Genomic DNA, 21,991 nt, shown 5'->3' on the forward strand with positions numbered 1-21,991 from the left:
ACTGTAAGGCCCAGGGGTCAGTGGTGGCCCCCTGCCAACCCTAAGTACAGCCGAGGAATAATGGCTTATTGGGCCGGTGAGAAGCTCCGGCTGAAGCTTCATGCTCTGTACAGTTCCCCTGACACCCATGCAGAGATGGCCAGTCTCGCTATGCAGTGTTGTGCATAGTGCTGCGCATAAAGGAGATTCCTTTAAGGGGAACGGAGCCCTCTTAAGGCCCTGCACGATCTTGGAAGACGTGCCCAGACTGCTGGGAGATGGAGCCCTTCCCTGCGCTTTCCTCCTAGAGCTCTTAAAAGTGGGCTCCATCTCTCTTCCCAACACTAAGAGACGTCCAAGGTGGTGGAGAGGCCGGTACGGTGGGAATTGGCTCACACATTGAAGGCCTCTTGCCCAACTTGACAAAATAATGAAGATCGCTGCTTTATGAATGGTTCTGGCTGGTTTCAAATCAAAACCTTCCTTGTTTGGCTTCGGAGCAGCATAAGCCCTCTCCATTCCCCTCCTAATTGTCTATGCATTTAGATTAGACAGAGATCTTACTGATCATGGTGGTGCCTCCAGCCAAAGCTGCTTTTGTCCCTTGGAAGAAGTCGTCAGTAGATGTCATCCCCTGGTCAGGCATCTGGAAGCGCGTGTGGACATCAATCCCTCCAGGAATCACCATCCTTCCATGGGCTTCAATGGTTTTCACTCCCCCGGGCACAATCAGATTCTCTCCGATTTGCCTGAGTAAAGACGTTTTAAGCACAGTCTGTGACACACATCATACTGCATGAGAAGCATCAAATATATACCCAAGGGGACCCCCAAAACAGCCACATTCATGAAATGTTGCTCTCCATTACTTCTAGGACTTTCCAGAAGCACCACTGGCTGGGTACTCACATGGACTGCAGTTGCCTTGAGAAGTCTATTTGATCCTCATGGGAAGGAAAGAATGGGCCACACACTCAACTCTTGTTCACCTCTGCTTTGCCAACTATCATCTTCATCATGGGCACCCAATAGGCACGCGTGTACCAAGGGCTACATAAATCCCCAAGAGATGTGTTAGATTGGTTGTGACCTATGGAAAGTAGGGATGTGGATGAACCGAGGTTCGTGCACAGGTTCAGTGCTGAACCGGTTCAGACGCGATCCGAACCGTTTCGGTGCCACCGGGGGAGGGGCAAGCAGGATCTTTAAAGGAGGAGGAGAGCAGGTCCTTTCCTTCTCTCTACCACCCCATGCAGTGATGGTGCTCCCCCCAAGAACCCTCAGCAGCATCAAACCTGTGTATGAACCTCGTTTTCATGCACATCCCTAACGGAAAGTGCAGCAGAATGTGATGTTCTTGAATACCTGCAGGATCTGAAGCTTAGAAATACATGTTCAACATACATCTTGTTCTTGACAGGACAAAGAGTCCTGTGGCACCTTAACAACTAATACATTTGTTGTTGCACAAGTTTTCATGAGCCAGAGCCCACTCCATCAGAGGCCTGAAGTGCTAACATTAGCAGGAACTCATCTTACAATGTGGGCTCAGGCTGACAAAAGGTTATATCACATTTATTAGTCTTTGGGGTCCCACAGGATTCTTTGGCGCTTTAAGGGCAACAGACTGGCACAGTCTGAAATCGGTTTCTTGATACAGGATCATTTTGCCAGCTGTAAGTGCAGCGAACCAGACATTGCTGATCACACTCAATACCGAGGTGCAAAGAGATCCAACTCTTCCCTGGAAAAAAACTTGATATTGAGTTTATTTGCAGTCGCTGACCAGAAAAGTACAGACATACGGTCCAAACAGTAACAATAAACGAATCCAGATATTCATAAACCTCATGAAATCTAACTATTAAGCTGAACTCAGTGGGTTCTGACCAGTGCCTTCAGGAAGAATCTAATTATATGGCCCTTAAACGTAAACAGCGATGATTTTCTCTAAGGCAGGGACTCCCCAACCTTGGTTCCCCCGATGATGTTGGACTACAACTTCTTCATCCACGGTGGCCAGGGAGGATGGGAGTTGTGGTCCAACAACATCTGAGGAACTAAGCTGGGAAACCCTGCTCTCAAAATAAAGGATAGAGGTTCAGAACATCACATCATTCTGGGGAGCCTCCAAATGCAAGGCTGGGTCTCGCGTTCTGCGTGAAACATTGTGTTCATCTCGTGTTCGTCCTAGGAGGCCAAGATTGAACTGAACACACGACTGCCACTAAATCAGCACAGGGGACAAGGCTGCTGGGATGTTAAGGGTTCCATTTTTTAAAATACACAGTTGTGCAACTGCAATCGGTTATAGGCCTGTCACTGATTTCTCCTACTTTGAATTCTGAGTTAAAAAACAGATGTCCTGAACATGTAGCCAAGACAGGCAGCAATCCATGTATAACCATCATCCATTCTCTCTCCCCATCCACAATATTTCAAGGAATACGTTCTAATACGTCAGAAGCTAGGTGCTTCAAGAATTCCCTCAAAACCCAAGGGGTTTAAGGATTACTGCAGAACTCTGAATGCTGCAGATTGTTTATTGTTAACTGTATAATTATAATTATATTGACCACTGATTTTATGGGCCTTTGCTGCAGATGAATGCCAAAAACCATAATATCTTGTGCTTTGTAATCAGTCTTACTTCAATGGTAGGCTATTAAATTAGGGAAGCTGTGATTCTGGTTAAATGAAAAAAAGAAAAAGATTATATTCCCAAAGGAACAATAGCATTATATCAGTTTTGCTTTAAAATAGCGAAATAATTGAGGTACACCAGCTACCTGAAAGTTAATAATTAAATTTTGATTCCTAGAGAAACAGACAGTTTACTATGGTTTTGTTTAAATTAGGGACATTGTTGTGAAAATATTTTGGCCTGGGGTCAATCAGCTGTATATAGAAAAGGTAAACATTATAAAATAAGTTTCAAAATGGTAACTAAGTAGCACAGCAAAGTTCAAAGAAAACAAATATTTGGTGTTTATTATTGTAAAGTGGTAATTTTGAACCGGCGTTGTTACTTTAAACATAAGTTGTTTTGAATGCACTTATATCCAGGAAGACGGGACATACATCAACAAAATAATGCAATAATTACTCTAACATAGGAGAGCTGGTCTTGTGGTAACAAGCATGACTTGTCCCCCTAGCTAAGCAGAGTCTGCCCTGGTTGAATATGAATGGGAGACTAGAAGTGGGAGCACTGTAAGATATTCCCTTTAGTGGATGGAGCTGCTCTAGGAAGAGCAAGTGGTTTCAAGTTCCCACCCTGGCAGCATCTCCAAGAGAGGGCTGAGAGAGATTCCTGCCTGCAACCTTGGAGAAGCTGCTGCCAGTCTGTGAAGACAATACTGAGCTAGATAGACCAAGGATCTGACTCAGTATATGGCAGCTTCCTATGTTACATTCTGAAAAGAGATCTGTCGACACCAACGAGAAGCTGCCACGATGGCAGCGATGGATATTTATATACCACCCTTCAACTAAGTTCCCAAAGTGAACTTTATTTCCCAGAAATAAATAAATGAAAGGGCTCACAGTCTAAAAAAGAAACATAAGAAAGATACCAGCCACAGCCATGGGAGTCTCTCCCAGTAGAGATGTGCAAACTGGCTAGACCTCAAGCCAGTTCGACAACAAAATGGTCCATTTCAGCTCAAGGTCAAACTGAACCACCACTCCCACCCCCAGGCTGGCTTGGGGCCGGTTCAGGGGTTCTAGAGGGTTCCCCCCCAAATTTTGAACACTCACCACTTCCGGGGGGTGCTGCCACAGCCATGAGGTGGCATCTCTGGCGGTTCATCCCCCCACCGCCGGCCTCTTCCAAGCCATTTCAGACTGTTTTGGGTCTGTTCCAGCCCTTGTTCAGGTGGCGGCAGCCATTTTGGAAGCCGCCACACATGTGCATTTGCGTGGGCACATGTGTGGTGGCATCCAAAATGGCCAACACCACCTCAGCAAGGGCTGGAATGGCCCAGGAGAGACCAGCAGGGGGAGGGAGAACTGCCAGAGATTCTCCCTTTCCACAGCTGCGGCAGCATCCCCCGGAGGCAGTGAGTATCATCACCATCATCATCTTAAACTCTAGAACCCTTGAACCAGCTCAAATTCGAGCCAAACGGGGTGGAGTGTTCAGGGTGCCAAAAAAGAACAAACCAGTTTTATGCACACCTCTATCTCCCAGGCCTACCTGGAGATGCTGCCAGGGATTGAACCTGGGACCTTCTGCATGCAAGCAGATGCTCTACCACTGAGGTACAGCCCCACTCCCTAAGGGGAATATCTTACAGCAGACAGCGCTCACACGTAATCACCCTTCTAAACACAAACCAGGGCAGACCCTGCTTAGGAACGGAGACGATTCATGCTCGCTGTCACAAGATCAGCATTTCTCCCTAGTTTACCTCTCCTCCTGAAAGAGGAAATGTTTTCTTGTACTATAAAATGAAAGGAGTTTGCAATTCATTGTTTATTTGTTATGATATAGGTTTTATAAAGCTTGAAAAAAAATGTAATCAAAAAGGAAAAAAGCAATGTCCCTCGGTACTTACTTTATCAACCCATCTTCCATGTAAATGTCTGCATAGAAAGACTGGTCATCATTCACGATCTTGCCACCCTTGATCAAAAGGCGATCACTCTGAAACAAAGAGACATAAAACAATACATAGTTATTGGGCAAGGAAGCCGACAGCACACAGGGGCAAGATTAAAAAGAGGCGGTGGCAGCTGCAGTGATGGGGGGGGGGAGAATCTCACTCTGAATTATTCACAGGGTGTTCCATATAAACAAGTCAAGTACAGCACTTTCATCTGCAAAGATGAAATGATGCTTCAAAACAGCAGGCAGACGCCTTTCATCGACTCAACCCTCAGAAGAGTAGCCGTAAAAGAGTATTCCCTGCAGAAAAATGAGGTTACATTTTATGGGGTTTGTTAATGTGCTTTATTAAGCCACATCCATCACCAACTAAACATACAGTTTTTCATCTCAAGATTCAGCCACTGAAAAGCAATGGACGCAGTTTCTGAGAAGCAAGTGCACCATTCGCCATAAAGTTTTACTTTTAACTAAACCGTTTGCACTTCGCTTTCTCAAAGACACTCTCTGAGGTTAACTTGGCTTATTTTGAGTCAGGGAAATTGACCAAATGTCTGTTGCTATGGCTATGGGATCTACAACACAAACAAGTCCTTTCAGCTCAAGTCTAGAAAGGTTCCAATTCAGCAGATACTTTTTCTCCTTCCTCCGTGCAGCTCCTGTATAGCCCAAAGAAAACAACTCCACATTCACAAATTAAACGGGAGAGCAAAACGTCTGACCAGCTAGGTGATTATATTTCACCCAAAATATATGTAGGCAGAAACCGAAAGGAAAAGCAGACAGGAAACTCCACCTTTTAAAAGGTAGAGCTTGCACATTGGGACTAAGAAAAGCATGTTTATTGCACACGGGAAACAATATCAGGAATATATATGAACTAGCTTAACCTATGCAGAGCATCTGCGCGCTAGTACTTGATTGCTCCCCTCACCCCCTGCCACAGCCCCCCCTCACCTCCGAGATCTCCCCACCCTCACCTGAGCTGCACTCCTGCTCCTCCTCCTCCATCCCTTTAACCCCTCTTGCTTGTGGCTGCAGCATTGCTGGCACCTATTGGCCAAGCTGCAGCCCCCTATCCCCAGAGACCTCCTCACACAAGCCCTGCTCCTGCTCCTCCCCACAGGAGCAGCAGTGGTTGACTGGGCTCTTCCTCGCTGCCGCCACCACCACCATGACCACTCATTCCCCTCTGGCAACTGACAGGCTCAGGCCTGGCCCTCACCCTTCCTTCTCTCTTCCCCTCACTTCTCTATCTATCTCCTCCACTCGCTCTTCCTCTCCATTCTTTTTCTCTCTCCCTTCTTGAGTTAACAGATCTTGTTCATCTTGTTTCCTCAATCAATTCACACAACAGCAGCCTCCTTCTCCTGGGGGGGCTCATTAGACCTTGCAGACCTCTGCCCACTATAGATAGATAGATAGATAGATAGATAGATAGATAGATATTCCTCTTCTCTACAATCAAGAACATCTTCCAACCAGTAACAGTTGCATTCCAACCATCTTTAACCATCACAGGTTCCTCCTCCCTATCTGCATATGGAATCCCCACTGCCCAATCACCACAGTGCTTCTGCTCGCGAACTCTCACGAGAACTGCCACACACACACACACGAGATTAGCCATGGTATAAATTTACCATTTATATGGGCGCAGTTCTTCAAGTTCAATCTGCCCATGGCCCATCCCTTGTTAGTCCCTGCTAACTTGGCAAAGAGGCACCTTTTAATGCGGTGATTCTCTTTATTTAGCAGGGGGAGAGCAAATGGCCCTATCCACGCCCAACACAGGACCTCCAGTGACCGTTGCTGGTGTCTAAGTTATGTTTCTTTTTAGATTGTGAGCCCTCTGGGGACATGAATCCATCTTATTTATTTGTTATTTCTCTATGTTAACCGCCCTGAGCAATTTTTGGAAGGGTGGTATAGAAATAGAATAAATACATACATACATACGTACGTACTTTGACATCAGACATAGGGCATATATGGACTTTGCAGGCAATGCCTGGGAGGGAGGGATAGAGAGAACGCACTGCCCAGGTCCAGTTCTCAGCAACTCAGGTAGGGGCTGGGAAGCCTCCTGCCCACTGCCGGTCAGGGTAGACAATACTGAGCTAAATGGACCAACAGTCAGACTCAGCAGGAGGCAGCTTCCTATATTCCGATGGATGTGAATTGTGCCAGTGCGGAAAGGTCAGCAACATTAGTTCTGCCCACTGACTGGCTTCACACGAGTGGAAGCATAGACAAAGGGACTTTAAGCCCTCACCCCATATCAACAGCAGGAAAGGCTCTGGCTGAGTACTTTGGGCAAAGGGCTCTAAGTCCTCATCCCACCCCATCCCAAGTGGCAGCAGAGGCCAGGTCAGCACTCTGCCACCTTGCCTCATCTTCTCAGTCCTCTCTACCCAAGGTACATGAGGAGTTGACACAGGACCTGCTGCCGTTCACACTGCGGGGATGTGCACAAATAGAAAATAGGGATTAGACTGGAGATAAACTGAAACACGGGGGTCTCGATTCAACCTCGAATCCAAACTCCCCGGAACAGGCCTGATTCGATTTGAATCGGTTTTGATGATCGCCAATCCGAATCGATTTGACCACCTTTTAAGTTTAGTGGGGGGAGGGAGGAGACCCTCCTTTCATCATTGCTTTTCAAAAGAAAGAGGTCCCTTTTGATCTGAAGTGCAGAGCGCGCAGCGGTGCAGAGGCTGCAGCAACCCAACCCGCCATCTTCTTGTGGCCCTCTGGCCACTGATTCCAAGAAGAAGAGGCGCCTTTGAACTGTTCCTGGTGGGAGTACGGCTGCAGAACTGGCAGCAGCATGGAGGTGGCGACCGGACCCACCATCCCTCCCCGCAGCCGGCTTAGCTGGCCACTGAGCTCACACCGACTCTGACCAGGACATCCTTTAAACAGCTTCTGTGCACAGACATGATTATTATTATTTATTTACACAGTCAGACAGGTGTTATTGACTGGTTTGTTTTATCCAGACATCGAGTCCTTCCCAAGGACCTGGGATGGCTGGATTTTATTGTCAACTGTTATATCGTCACAGAATATAGGCTGTTCCCAGTAGAGCTGCTTTTTGTAATTGGCTGATGGTGGTTTCTGTGGCCCTGATGGTGTTGAGGTGCTCGTCAAGGTCTTTTGGAATTGCTCCTAGGGCGCCAGTTATCACTGGGATTATTTTGGTCTTTTTCTCCCACAGCCTTTCAATTTTGATTTGTAGATCTTTGTATTTGGTGATTTTTTCTATTTCTTTTTCTTCTATTCTGCTATCCCCTGGTATTGCTATGTCGATTATTTTGACTTGTTTTTCTTTCTTCTCGACTACAGTTACAACTGGCGTATTGTGTGGCAGATGTTTGTCTGTTTGCAGTCGGAAGTCCGACTATTTATTTTTAATATTTTACATGGGTTGTTGTTATTATTATTATTAATTCAACACAGAGAAATAATAAATAAATAAGATGGATTCCAGTCCCCAAAGGGCTCACATTCTAAAAAATGGAGGCCATTTAAAGGAATAGCCTGGTGTTCCTTTGCTAGCACACTGGAGTTTTTGCGCAAATCACCAGACTGCCAGCAGCTTCTCCAAGGTTACAAGCAAGCATCTCTCTCGGGAGATGCCAGGGAGGGAACTTGGAGGCTTCTGCACGCAAGCAGGCAGGAGCTCTTCCCAGAGCAGCATCACCCCCAAAGGAGAAGATCTTATTTTTTATTTATTTTATTAATTCAATTTCTATACCACCCTTCCAAAAAATGGCTCAGGGCGGTTTACACAGAGAAATTACAAACAAATAAGATGGAACCCTGTCCCCAAAGGGCTCACATTCTAAAAAGAAACATGATAAGACACCAGCAACAATCACTGGAGGGATGCTGTGCTGGGGACGGAGAGGGCCAGTTACTCTCCCACTGCTAAATAAAGAGAATCACCGCATTAAAAGGTGCCTCTTTGCCAAGGTAGCAGGGGCTCACGTGTAGTCTCCCATTCAAATGCAAACCAAGGCAGACCTACATAGCAATGGAGATAATTTCCTTGCACACAGAAAAGTAGAAGGCAAGGAAAAGGGTTCCAGTCAAATGTTAGCTCTGTGTGTTCCGTTCCAGTGTGGAAGGATTTTCTTTTTTATTCTTGGAGCATCCACCTGCAGCCAGTTGTGGCAGGGCAGGGCTTGACATATCCAGGGCTCCCCTACAGATTTAACTGTGGGTGGCACTTAAGACTAGGAGATTCAGAGGCAGAGTTATTTAATAACATCTTTATTTCTCCCAGGCAGGCCTGTTTCTGTTCTAGGTATGTTACTTGTACAGGGGATGAAAAGAAGCCCATTCCCCCTCCCCCTCCACAATGCCTATCACTAAGTGGGCCACTAAGAGAGCCAGCGAGGTGTAGTGGTTAGAGTGCTGGACTGGGACCGGAGAGACCCGAGTTCAAATCCCCATCCAGCCATAAAACTAGCTGGGTGACTCTGGGCCAGTCACTTCTCTCTCAGCCTAACCTACTTCACAGGGTTGTGGTGAGGAGACACTTAAGTATGTAGTATACCGCAGGGCTCCTTGGAGGAAGAGAGGGATATAAAATGTAAAAAATTAAAATAAAATAAATAAGTGACAGAGCCCTGCTAACTGGACAAAGAGGCACCTTTCAAAGTGGTAATTTTATTTATATTAAGCAGGGGGAGAACAGTTTGCCCTGTTCAACTCCAGTACAGTTTTGCTCCAGTGGCTGTTGCTGGCGTCTATTTCTTTTTTGACTGTGAGCCCAGGGAAGTACTTTTTCACACCACACATTTTTTTAAAAACTATGGAATTCTCTGGCATGGGATATGGTAATGGCCACTAGCTTGGATGCTTTTAATAGGGGCTTAGTCAAATTCATGGAGGACAGGTCCATCACTAGTCTGATGGCTACAGGCCACCTCCAGTCTCTGAGGCAAGATGCCTCTGAATGAATGAAGACAAATATTTAGATACTGCTTTTCAACAAAAGTTCCCAAAGTGGTTTACATAGATATAAATAAAATGGCTCCCTGTTCCCAAAGGAACACAGGAAGCTGCCATATACCAAGTCAGATCATTGGTCCATCTAGCTCAGTATTACCTACACCACAGACCGGCAGCGGCTTCTCCAAGGTTGCAGGCAGGCGTCTCTCTCAGCCCTATCTTGGAGATACCTGGTGAGCCCCTGGTGGCGCAGTGGTAAAACTGCCGCCCTGTAACCAGAAGGTTACAAGTTCGATCCTGACCAGGGGCTCAAGGTTGACTCAGCCTTTCAGCCTTCCGAGGTCGGTAAAATGAGTACCCAGAATGTTGGGGGCAATATGCTAAATCATTGTAAACCGCTTAGAGAGCTCCGGCTATAGAGCGGTATATAAATGTAAGTGCTATTGCTATACCAGGGAGGGAACGTGGAACCCAGATGCTCTTCCCAGAGCGGCTTCATCCCCTGAGGGGAATATCTTACAGTGCTCACACTTCTAGTCTCCCTTTCATATGCAACCAGGACCCTGCTTAGCTAAGGGGACAAGTCATGCTTGCTGCCACAAGACCAGCTCTCCTCACTTCTTAGAGGGCTCACCATCTAAATATAAGAGATACCAGCAACAGCCACTGGAGGGATGCTGTGCTGGGGATGGATAGAATCAGTTGCTCTCCAAAATAAGGAGAATCACCACTTTAAAGAGGTGCCTCTTTGCTCAGTTAGCAGGGGTCAGCTAGCTCTGAATGCCAGTTGCAAGGGAGCAGCAGCAGCAGGACAGGGAGCATGCCCATCTCTTGCCTGGGGCTTCCCAAAGGCAACTGGTAGGCCACTGTGGAAAACAGGCCTCCGGCCTGATCCAGGAGGCTGTTCTTGCATTACAAAGACAGCACAATCTGTTGGCAATCCTGGGCATGAGCAGGATGGCACACCGGCTTTGCTAAGATGGGTTAGGCCCATATACCTGCCTGCTTCTTCAGCTACATGTTGTGGTTTGCTTCCTGGATCAGTAGGTAAGAGGCACCCCCCTCCCAAGGTAAGGGGTTCTATAGTGCCACTTTAGACCACCTCTCTCATTCTTTGAAGTTGGCTTTGATATCTTTGCCAGGAGGACTGGCACCTTGAAATTTAATCATGGTGCCTGGAATAGGATATTAAGAGGCAGTGTTATTTAACCCCTGCTAACTTGGCAAAGAGGCACCTTTTTAACGTGGTGATTCTCTTTATTTAGCAGGGGGAGAGTAACTGGCCCTATTCACCCCCAGTGACTGTTGCTGGTGTCTATCCTGTGCTTCTTTTTAGCCCTTTGGGGACAGGGAGTCATCTTATTTATTTGTTATTTCTGAGCCATTTTTGGAAGAAACTGAATGAATGAATGAATGAATGAATATACAAACATACATTTTCATTTGTCCCAGGTAGCCCTGTTTCAGTTCTAAGTTTCTTATAAAGAGGATAAAGAAAAGTCCATTTATTTTCCTCCTCCACAATATCTATCACTAAGTCCAGTAATTTGGTCTAGTGGCAACTGTCTGGCTCCTGGATCCAAAGAAAACTTACTGAGGCCTGTATTACACACACTATATTGCTCAAGACATCTAGATTTGCTAAAGCTGAAATCTTGAAAATACTTATTCAGAAGCAGGCCCCCCTGAACTCAATGGGACTAACTTCCAAGTCCTTTTGCATAAGATCAAGGTTGTTCAGCTGACACTTTTAAGCACTGTTTATCATAGCACCCCTGCAATGTGCTACACACACGGACGCACGCACAACATTAATCTGGATTACAGGAGACAGTCTAAGAAGGGTGTTAGATATGGCAGAACCCCTGCTAAGAGGTACCTTTTAATGTGGTGATTCTCTGTATTGAGCAGGGGGAGAGTAACTGGCCCTCTCCACCCCCAGCACAGGACCTCCAGGGACTGTGGCTGGTGTCTATCTTGTGTTTCTTTTTAGATTGTGAACCCTTTGGGGACAGGGAGCCATCTTATATATTTATTATTTCTCTGTGTAAACTGCCCTGAGCCATTTTTGGAAGGGCGGTATAGAAATTGTATTAATAATAATAATAATAATAATAATAATTATTATTATTATTATTATTATTATTATTATTATTATTATTAACTTGCCACATTTTAGAAGATTGGTCTAGATAGGTCTTCATGGAAATGAGTCATGACCTACAGCCAATTTATGACTTTACCTAACACAGTCTGCACGAGTATGTCACTACAATACTTTGGAAAGAGAAAGAGAGAGAAAACCAGATCTAGACAAATACAGTCAAGGAAACATTTATAATATTTAAAAAATAAATAAAAATAGTCCCCATGTTGCAAATTATGGCTAAAGGAGAGTACCAGAGTTGGAAGGTTGAAAGTCACTAGTCTAGATGAATTTCAGGTCTTACAAACCCTGATTCTGTTAATTGTTAAATGTATGACCAGTGTTGCTTGCAAAATTAGCCTATGCACCAGATCACATGTTCAGTTCTTTTCCATTGTTGTAACTCCATTATTAACCCTGCAGAGTTATCCTGGGATTACACACTGAAGTGAAATACGGTAGATCATACTCTAATCCATTTTTTCCTTTTGTTGTAGAAGATTACTACAGTCACTTTGACACATGAATCAGTCTTCATTCATAAAACAAAATACTCCATATGACTGAAGGCCAACATTGCACTGATGTCAACCAACATAAGCCAACGTTTTGTACACATCACACTCTTTTTAAGGCCTTTGGATTTGGTGGCATGAGAGAGCGCACGTTTACTGTGACATTAATCAGGTTATAATCAAGAACGTTGTCTAGTCCAGCTAGCTGTTTGGGCGACACTTCTAAACATCTATTTGCAAATTTTCACTTGCATCAATATTCAGGTGAGAAAGAATATTCAGGTGGCATGACAGACATGCCCTGAATGTGTCTAATTGTCACATATGTTTTTTTAAAAAATGCTTAGGGCAGGTAATATAATCAGCGGCACCGCCTGCTAAGATAGTACCCAACAGTGCTGCATAAATGTGACATTCCTGCTGCCGGGAGATGCTGTCAGGTCCCTCAATAATGAATGGAGAAATTTATATAACTGTTCCCTTTCTTCTCCCTTAGGATTCCCTGCAGGAATTAAGATGGGGAAATTCTGAAGGGGGGGGGGGACCTTCCAGAAGAGAAATCAATCCTGTTTCATCTTCCCAGAGCTGGAAGAGTGAAACATTTTTTTTTAAAAAAGGAGGGGGGTGTGGATCTCAAGGTGGGGGTCTCCGGTACCAATAAAGCACCACTTCTGCTCCCCCCACCTCATTGTTTTCTTGCCAGGGAGGGAAGTGGAAGATGAAAGCAGCCCAACCCCATCTGCTCCTCTCGCCTGAGCAACGCCATTACCTCCAACAATGGGGGGGAGACAGTTTTGTCTCTTAAAGCCCCATTTCCACTGCATCCTTTGTATGAGTCAAAGGGGCAAAAACCTGCCACGAAAAAGAGGAGAGAGCAATCTAAGATCCCAGCCAAGCCCCCCCCATTCCCCCCCTTTCCACTTCACCCACCCAAAAAGGCAAGGGGATGGGGGGGGGCAGCCCTACCAGAACTCCCCACAAGGGGGGCTTCCTGGGCGATCCACTTTGCTTGGCAAAACAAAAAACCCGATTATCTCAATCATCATTCATCATTCTTCATCATCATCATCCACAGAAGCCACAAATAACCCCTGCCCATCTCCCAGCCCTCGCGCCCACCCCATATCCCCCCACACCACCACCACAAAAGAGAACAAGCATTTTATTTTTAAAGCAAGCGGGACTGAAAGAGAGCAGAAGCTCAAGACGCTTCGTGCACTATTTCGCCTTCTCGCCAGGGCTTATGAAACAGTCTGATCATGCAGTCATGGGACAGCGCTCGCTCTCCGTCTCTCGCCTCTTATTCCCAGCGTGTGCGTTAAACCTGCCATCTCTTTACGAAGATCCGGGCTGGCAAGCGAAGCATCTTTCAGGCGGCCACAGAAAGCAGCAGCAGCAGCAGCGAGAGGGAGACAAGGAGGGAGGCAGGCAGGCAGGCAGCGGACAAGAAAGACCGATCTGAAATTTGCATCCGCTATGCAATTGCAGGGCAACCATTGTTCTTCCGCCAGGAGCGCTTCTTCCCATCACGGTTTGGTTTTGCTTTTTTTTTTTTTTTTAATTTTTTTTTTTTTTAATTACTACTATGTTTTTAACGGCGGGTGCATCAAAGGCGGCTCGGGCGCGCCTCGACCGCAAAAGCCTGCCTTTTGTTTTTTAACCCTACACCCACCCACAGCCACACACAAAGGGCTTGGGTCTTCCTCTCGCCCCCTGTTCTCTGCAAGGCAGCTGCAAAACTCACCGTGATGCGTGGAATGTTCTTCTTCCCCTGGTAAGACATCGCTCTCGGGAAACCACTCCCACGCCGCCGAAAACCGCTTTCTGAATGCTGGTCGTTGCAAAGAGGCTTTTTTAAATGAAGAAATGAAATCAAGGGCACTGGCTTTTAAAAGAGATTTTTTTAAAAAAAATAAAAAAATAAAACCAGGATGCGCAGCTCGTTGGCTGCTTCGGGGCTCCTCTTGCTTCGCGGGGAGGGATTCTTTAAAAAGGGGGGCTGCTTGCAGATCGCAGGAATGGGGAGGAATCGCGGTCCCCGCCGTGCGTCGCCTTTTCTTCCCTCTGCTAGTCTAAACCCAGCCCAGTCTTAAGGCAGGAGAGGAGGCGGGAGCGAGGGAGACCGACTCCGCGACAGCAATCAAAGCCAGGCAGAGGGAAGCCCCGCGGCGCATGCGCATTCAGCCACGCCCTGCGCTCTGTAGAGCGGGCCCGCTTCTCTCGAGCCGGATTGGCTGGGGCCGCCCGTGGTATGCAAATGAGGCGCAGCCGCGGCCCAATGGAGCGCCGCCTGAGCGGTAACATGCAAAGTGGCGCAATGGAGAAGCCACTGAGAGGCGGGGGGGCGGGGCTCGCCGCTGAAAGCGGGCAGCGCTCGCGAGTCACACAGCGGTACGCGGCCGCCGTCGTCCCCTGGGATGCGGTGGTGTCCAGAGGAAGGCGCGGAGGGGCGGGGCTTCCTCCATCCTCCCCGCCCTGGGTGCTGCCAGGCGGCGGCGGCGGCGGCGGCTGCCCTTCTAGCCTTGACTCCTTGCAATGTAGCCATTTTCCTGCTCTCTGCACAGCGCCGGGGCAGTGCGGCAGCCGCCTGCTCCGCGGCGCGCATCTGTGAGACGGGCTGCCTGCCAGGGTTGCTCTGCTGTGTGGCTGCTGCTGGAGGCAGGCGGGGGGTGCCCGCAGTCTTGCAGATCCGCTGCTGCTGTCGCTCGTCGGCAGCTGTCCACGCCCTGTTCTGCCAGCCAGCCCCCGAGACACGGAGGAGACCGCGCTCTCTCTCGCCTCTGTCCCGATGCGCCGCTGGCAGAGACGCCGCCGCCGCCGCTGCAATGGCTTGGCTTGCCCGCGTTGGCAGCAGCTGCTGGGCCAAGAAGGAGCAGGATTGCACCAAACACAGTGCCCGCACCAGGGAGGTTTTGCAGAAGGGTCAACGGACGACCCTCCCCTCTCCTCTCTCTGCCCCATTAAAAATCACACACACACACGTCCTTCCTTTTTTTTTTCCAAAATCTCTCCTACTTCCCTATTTGTCTGGAAAGAAGAAAAGCACCATAGTCCCAGTTCATCTTTCTTCCTTTGTGTGAGTAGTGTGTGTTGTGGTGGTGGTGGGGGCGGGGGCACTCTCAGAATTTGTGCACCTCCTGATCCACAAAACAGAGCAGGGGATGAGCCCGATCCAAAAGGTAAACCAAAGCAACACAAAAGATCAGGGCGGGGGAAACTGCAATATGGTATTTGGTTAATAATAAATATGGAACTACCAAAAAAAAAAAAAAAAGCAAATACATGGGTATTTTAATAATCAAGGTTAATCATGCTGCCTGAAATTGCTTCACACTTAATAAGGATTGTTTTTAAAAGTCATAGTAAAAAGAAAAATATATATATGCTGGTTCCCTCCTGATCCAGCCTGCCCCATCCAGTTTCATTAGAGGGCCAGTTCTGGTTACAAAGGCAATAGTTGTGCTTCCAACAGGAACAGCAATTCCTCCCCACCCCACCCCCGCCGAAAGATTTTAGACATTCTTATGTATTATGACTTGCAGACAAATTGGTGCATCAGACCACTAACACTGTGTGTGCACAAATGATATCACACAAGAGGAAGCCCATTCTTTCCAACTGGCTTACTTTTGTGCAACGGCATTCAGGCAGTTTTTGCATTTGCAGAACTTGCGTACGCACAGCATTGCAGGGCTGGCATATCCTTGTGTGGCTAATACTACATATTATTAAATATTTATAGTTCTGCTTTTCAGCAACAACAACAAAAAGTTCTCAAAGCAGTGGATGTAGCAAGAGAAAACAGAAGATGCATTCCCTGTCCCAAAGGGGCTCACAATCTAAACACACACAAAAGAGACCCCAGCAACAGCCACTGGAAGGATGCTGTGCTGGGGCTGGATAGGGCCAGTTGCTCTCCCCCTGCGAAACACGAGAGCTTCCACATGAAAGATGCTGTAAAGGGGCCAGACAACATTTGACTGCCAGCAAATTAGCTCATGAATGATTTAATGTATTTAAAATGTATATCCTGGCTTTCTCCAGAAATGGAACACAAGGCAGGTTTTTAAAATAATTATGTATGATTAATGCACTGTCATAGGATGCTGCCTTATCCAGAGTTCAGCAATGAGGTCAATGTTGTCTCACTGACTGACAGTGACTCTCAGACAGGTGTCTTCCCCAGCCTTACCAGGGATGACCTCTTCCAGAAAGGAAGTCCAGCAGTGGACGCACCTGCACAGAGCAAGGGAGAGAGCTGCTACCCTCACTTAGCTCTCTGCTGCTTCCAACTTTAGAGGGGCTGCACTATAATAGCAGAGACTTTTTTAAAAATACGTCGTTATTCTTGGAAGGTATGATTGTGTTTAATTATGAAATGGGGGTTGTGGGCCCTGGATCTTTTAAGAACTTAGCAATGCCCCTGGATGAGGTAGCAGATTCTGGCATGGAGGAGCGGGCTGGCCTAGAACCTCTAAGCTCCCTCCCAGCTCTTACATAACCCCTGCTCACTGGGCAAAGAGGCACCTTTTACCGTGGTGATTCTCTTTATTTAGCAGGGGGAGAGCAACTGGCCCTCTCCACCCCCAGCACAGCATCCTTCCAGTGACTGTTGCTGGTGTCTGTCTTCTGTTTCTTTCTTTTTTTTTTTTATTGTGAGCCCTTTGGGGACAGGGAGCCATCTTATTTATTTATTGTTTCTCTTTGTAAACCGCCCTGAGCTATTTTTGGAAGGGCGGTATAGAAATCAAAATAATAAAATAATAATAATAATACATTTTAAGGGTCTATGATTCTACCCTTCCCTATGCTTATACCCCAAATCACGGCTCATCCTCACCCCCAGTAAACATTATTGCTACTCTGTATTAGGGATGTGCACGAACCAGCGCTCGGTCAGTTCAGCGGTGGGGGGGGGTTACCTTTAAGGAGCAGGGAAGATGCTCCCCCCCCCACCGCTGCATTTTCCCCGCTGGCACTGTCTCCAAAGCCACCGGTGTGGGGCGGCAGCATACCTCCTTGCTGCCCCAGTCAGCCTCAGACCAGAAGAGGCCGGTGTGCATGCGCACATCACGCATGCGCACTGGCCTCTTCCGGGCCGACACTGGCCAGTGACGGAGTGATTTACGACCAGCCCTAAAGTTGCCAACATTCCATTGCCTGAGTAGGGGACGCTTCCTGTTTCCTGCCCTGCCCCACCTCGCTGTCTCCCTGGAGCCGTTTCCTGCAGCTCTCCCTGCCTTACCCTCTCAACCCCACTGGGACCAGCCTGGACTCATCTCATCCCTGCAGCCCCCTGAAGGGAACGGACGCCCCACAGGAGGGATGCCACGCCCTCCCCCAGACTCCACAGGGCCACACGGGCCACCAGGTAACATGGCATCCCAACACCGCTTTTCAACAAAAGTGCCCAAAGTGCTTGATATAGATAAGTAATAAATAAACTAGCTAGGCTGGACGCAGAGCTTCTGCACCTCTAGTTCTCCCCAATTCTGGTCTTGTGGTAGCAAGCACAACTTAAGCACCCTTAGCTTAGCAGGGTCTGCCCTGGTTGCATATGAATGGGAGACTAGAAGTGTGGGCACTGGAAGATCTTCCCCTCAGGGAATGGAGCTGCTCTGGGAGGAGCAGAAGGTTCCAAGTTCCCTCCCTGGCAGCATCTCCAAGATAGGGCTGGGAGAGATTCCTGCCTGCAACCTTGGAGAAGCCGCTGCCAGTCTGTGAAGACAATGCTGAGCTAGATAGACCGATGGTCTGACTCAGTATATGGCAGCTTCCCATGTTTCTATGTCCCCCGCCCCACCAGCACTCCTACCCCCGGCGCTCTTGCCTTGGGGCCAGCAGGCGGGCCAGAGAGGGAGGCTGAGCCGCCCTCTCCACCACCCGTCTGCCGCCATCATCTTCTACCCCTGCCAGAGCTCCTGCCTTTTGGCCGGCAGGTGGGCCGGAGAGGGAGACTGCACCACCCTCTCCACTGCCCACCAGCCGCTGCTGCCATCACCATTTCCTCCCTGGTCCTTGTGGCTAATCGGCAGCTGCTCGCAAACTCCCGTAAGAGCTGCCACACGTCGGATTAGCCACGGGTACCTCTTAGAAAAATAAATATATAGATAAGATGGATCCCTGTCCGCAAAGGGCTCACAATCTAAAAAAGAAATACATGATTCTTTTTTAGAATCTTAGAAGAAACACAAGACACCAGCAACAGTCACTGGAGGAATGCTGTCTGGGGGTGGATCGGGCCAGTTACGCTCCCTCTGCTAAATAAAGAGAATCATCACTGTTAAAAGGTGCCACTTTCCCCAGTTAGCAGGAGTATCTCCCAGCCCTACCTGGAGATGCCAAGGATTGAACCTGAGACCTTCTGCTTTCAGAGCAGATGCTCTACCACTGAGCTATGGCCCCACCCCCAAAAGGTGGCATCCATGGGTCTCCCTTCCAGGCTCTGACCATGCCAAGACCTGCTTATCTTCAGCAAGGTGGCTGTATCATGTGCCCTTAGACCATGCTCTGGCTTGAGTGCCACAAGTGCTCAAGTTGGCCTTGGGTCTGTCCCTAGTAAGCAGGGAGAGCATACATACGCCCGATTCAGACATGATGTATGAGTGTACAGATGTCTGTACACTTGTGCATATGTTTGTGTGAATGACTGTATCTGTGTTCATGTTAAAAGTGAACCTGGATATAGGCCCATCAAATGCATGGTACAGATAAGAAGTGTACTTCTGTGCCTGTTTTCAAGATCACGTGAATGACTGCATAGATCTGTACCTATGTACACTGTACATTCACTGAACGAGTGTTGAACATAATGTGTGAAAGGGCCTATAGTCTCTGGTGGTTTACTAGGCTGATTCCTTGCCTCAACCCACCAGATTCCTAATACAAACTCTAGAGGCAGGAATCAGTTCTCACCATTCAGCTGCTAATCATACTTCACAAGTGTGAATCTCTCCTGGAATGCAGATTGCTGAACTATTCTTTTCTTCAAAGCAAGAAAATGTAGGTTACAGCAATTCGCTAACCCTCCCATAGCAAATCAATACAACAGTAAATGAATTGGAACATTCTTTTGCTGTCTGAAAGGGACATCCAGATCCAGTACCCAAAGGCCTCTGGATAGAAACATTCACAGTCAATCATAAAACTTCAAATACAACCTGCAGATAGCTTCACTGCAGACTGACATTGATCATATTCAGTGATAACCTTGGAGGGGTGCATTGTTCCCGTTAATTCCACCCTCCCACCCCACATCTAGTGTTTTCCTTTATAATTAAGAAGGCTAGAAACATCCTCCCCCTAGGATTATTACATCATTACAATAATGTTTCATTTTGTCTTGATTATTCAAAGGTACCCAAGATGGCACTTACTAGCTTCATTCCACAAGCACCATTGTGATGGCAGCCACTCAGACTTCAGAACTGGGCATGGCTCGTGGGAAATAAAGTTATGAATTAAGCTGCCATTAAAATTTTATCATTGTCTAAATGCCTGGCAGTGTAAGGCACAGTGCTTTAAGTCCAAGTTCCATTCACTTCCAATACATCGAGGAATTCCCAGCTTCGAAGTACTGCCTGCATTGTGCATACAAAATCAAAGGCACCAGGCTATTATTTTTAAGAATCCAAATTTGGGCAGCATATGATCCGGCATAAGACATTTTCCACTGAAAGAAACTGAGATACATCTCTGCTACTATTACTACTTTGTAGAACTGAAAAAAACGCAGAAGAGGGCAACCGACATATGGACACAGAAAGCTGTCTTCTCTGGAGTCAGACCATTGGTCCACCTAGCTCAGTATTATCTACCCAGACTGGCAGCGGCTTCTCCAAGGTTTCAGGCAGGAGACTCTCTCAGCTCTATCTGGAGATGCTGCCAGGGAGGGAACTTGCAACCTTCTGCATGCAGATGCTCGTCCCAGAGCAGCCCCACCTCCTGATGGGAATTTCTTACAGTGCTCACATGTGTAGTCCCCCATTCAGATGCAAACCAGGGTGGACCCTGCTTAGCAAAGGGGACAATTTGTGCTTGTTTCTACAAGACCAGCTCTTCCTTATGAGGCAAGGCTACAACATTTGGGGCTTTTTAGTTTGGAAAATAAGGTTGCTAAAGGAAAACATGGTAGAGGTCTATAAAATTATGCATGGTGTGGGGAGGGTGGAGAGAGAGAAGTTCTACTACTACTGCAGATTTATCACTGACTTCACCAGTCTTGCTGCACCCATATCCGATCTACTCCAGGCCAAAGTAATGTTCAAATGGGAGCCAGAGGCACAACAAGCATTCGACCAGCTGAAAAGACTGTTCATATCAGAGCTTATCTTGCAACCCCCTGACCCCCAGATTCCTTTTGTCATGGAAACAGATGCATCCAGTGGCACCCATCAGGACTTTTTTCTTACAGCCTAGTCAGCCTGATGTGACATCGTTGCCCTGTGCCTATTTTTCCAGAAAATTAAATGCCTCGGAGCAGAACTATACCATCTGGGACAAGGAGCTGTTAGCCATCAAAGCTGCTTTCGAGACTTGGAGGCACCTGTTGGAGTGGGCGCTCCACCCCATTGGGGTGTGGACTGATCACCGGAACTTAGAATATCTACAGACAGCCCACAAGCTTAACCAGTGGCAGATCTGGTGGTCCCAGGTTTTAACATGTTTCGACTTTAAAATAACCTACATACCCAGTCCCCGCTGCCAAGCGGACACACTCTCCCGGAAACCTGAGTAAGTGGCTGAATTTGTTCCCAAACTGGTCTCTACAGTGTTATGGCTGGAAAACTTCACAGCTGCCATTCAACTTCCTGAACTTCAAGACCAGTTACGGGCCCAGCAGGCACAAGACCCCTACGTTCAAGCCCTGAACATAGCTAGTTCATATCACGAACTAGCTGCACACCCCTGACACCCCATCAGACTACTCCTTGAACAACGGCCTTCTATGCTATAGAAACTGAGTATACATGCCCCCGGGTCCTTTGAGGGCCACCATTGTGAAACAATGTCATGATAGTCACCCTGTGGGCCGCTTGGGGCTTTATAAGACTTTGCACCTGACCACTAGGGACTTCTGGTGGCCGAGGGTACATAGGGAAGGGGAGGGCTATGACAGCACCTGACCTACATGCCGCTGAGCAAAGAACCCCCGAGGGAAACACACAGGGCTGCTACACCCGATCCCAACTCCTGAGGGGCCTTGGAGGCTTATGTCTGTGGACGTCATCACGGATTTGCTTGCCTCCCAAGGTCACAATGCTATCCTAGTCATTGTGAATGTATTTTCCAAGTTGGCTCATTTTATCCCATGTTCCAGAGCGCCTTCTGCCCGTGACACTGCAATGTTAATCATTCAACATGTATTTCAGCTGCATGGCCTCCCAGCAGCAATAACCTCCGATCGGGGCCCCCAGTTCACGACACAATTTTGGCAATCCTTGTTCCAGCTCCTGAATGTCAAAGTCCACCTCTCCTCCGCTTATCACTCTCAATCTGATGGCCATACAGAATGGATAGACGCGACCTTAGAACAGTATTTATGGTGCTATGTCAATTACCAACAGACAGAATGAGTAGACCTAATGTCCCTTGCTGAGTTTGCTTATAACAACGCCCCGCATATGTCCACACAGCAGATGCCCTTCTTCACTATGGTTATCACCCCCGCTTCTTCTTGAATGCTTTCCCAAATGCCTCCTCTGTTCCTGCTGCCAACCAATTCTTACAAGAACTTCAAGTGGTGAGGGAGATCCTGAAAGAGCAGCTGAACCAAGA

General features: G+C 47.5%; 1 protein-coding gene and 1 non-coding gene across 5 annotated transcripts in view; both read right to left on the bottom strand.

Annotated features, from left to right (window-relative positions):
- Nucleotides 1-21,991, bottom strand: part of DPYSL2 (dihydropyrimidinase like 2) — a 102,830-nt gene that overhangs the window by 62,872 nt on the left and 17,967 nt on the right. For 2 of the 4 annotated variants that reach the window (XM_053269071.1, XM_053269070.1), the window contains exons 1-3: nt 13,959-14,366; nt 4,539-4,627; nt 544-728 (exon numbers count right to left, since the gene is read on the bottom strand). In XM_053269071.1, the coding sequence (XP_053125046.1) occupies nt 544-728; nt 4,539-4,627; nt 13,959-13,997 (313 nt within the window). In that variant the 5' untranslated portion in view covers nt 13,998-14,366. Of the gene's footprint in view, nt 1-543; nt 729-4,538; nt 4,628-13,958; nt 14,367-21,991 lie in introns of those variants that run through there. The other 2 variants (XM_053269069.1, XM_053269068.1) reach the window with 1 other exon arrangement.
- TRNAS-UGA (transfer RNA serine (anticodon UGA)) lies at nt 18,548-18,625 on the bottom strand. The gene has a single exon. It is a non-coding gene; the product is annotated as a tRNA-Ser (tRNA).

The sequence above is a fragment of the Hemicordylus capensis genome, chromosome 8 (genome assembly GCF_027244095.1).
Source record: "Hemicordylus capensis ecotype Gifberg chromosome 8, rHemCap1.1.pri, whole genome shotgun sequence".
In the NCBI taxonomy this organism is placed as follows: Eukaryota; Metazoa; Chordata; class Lepidosauria; order Squamata; family Cordylidae; genus Hemicordylus; species Hemicordylus capensis.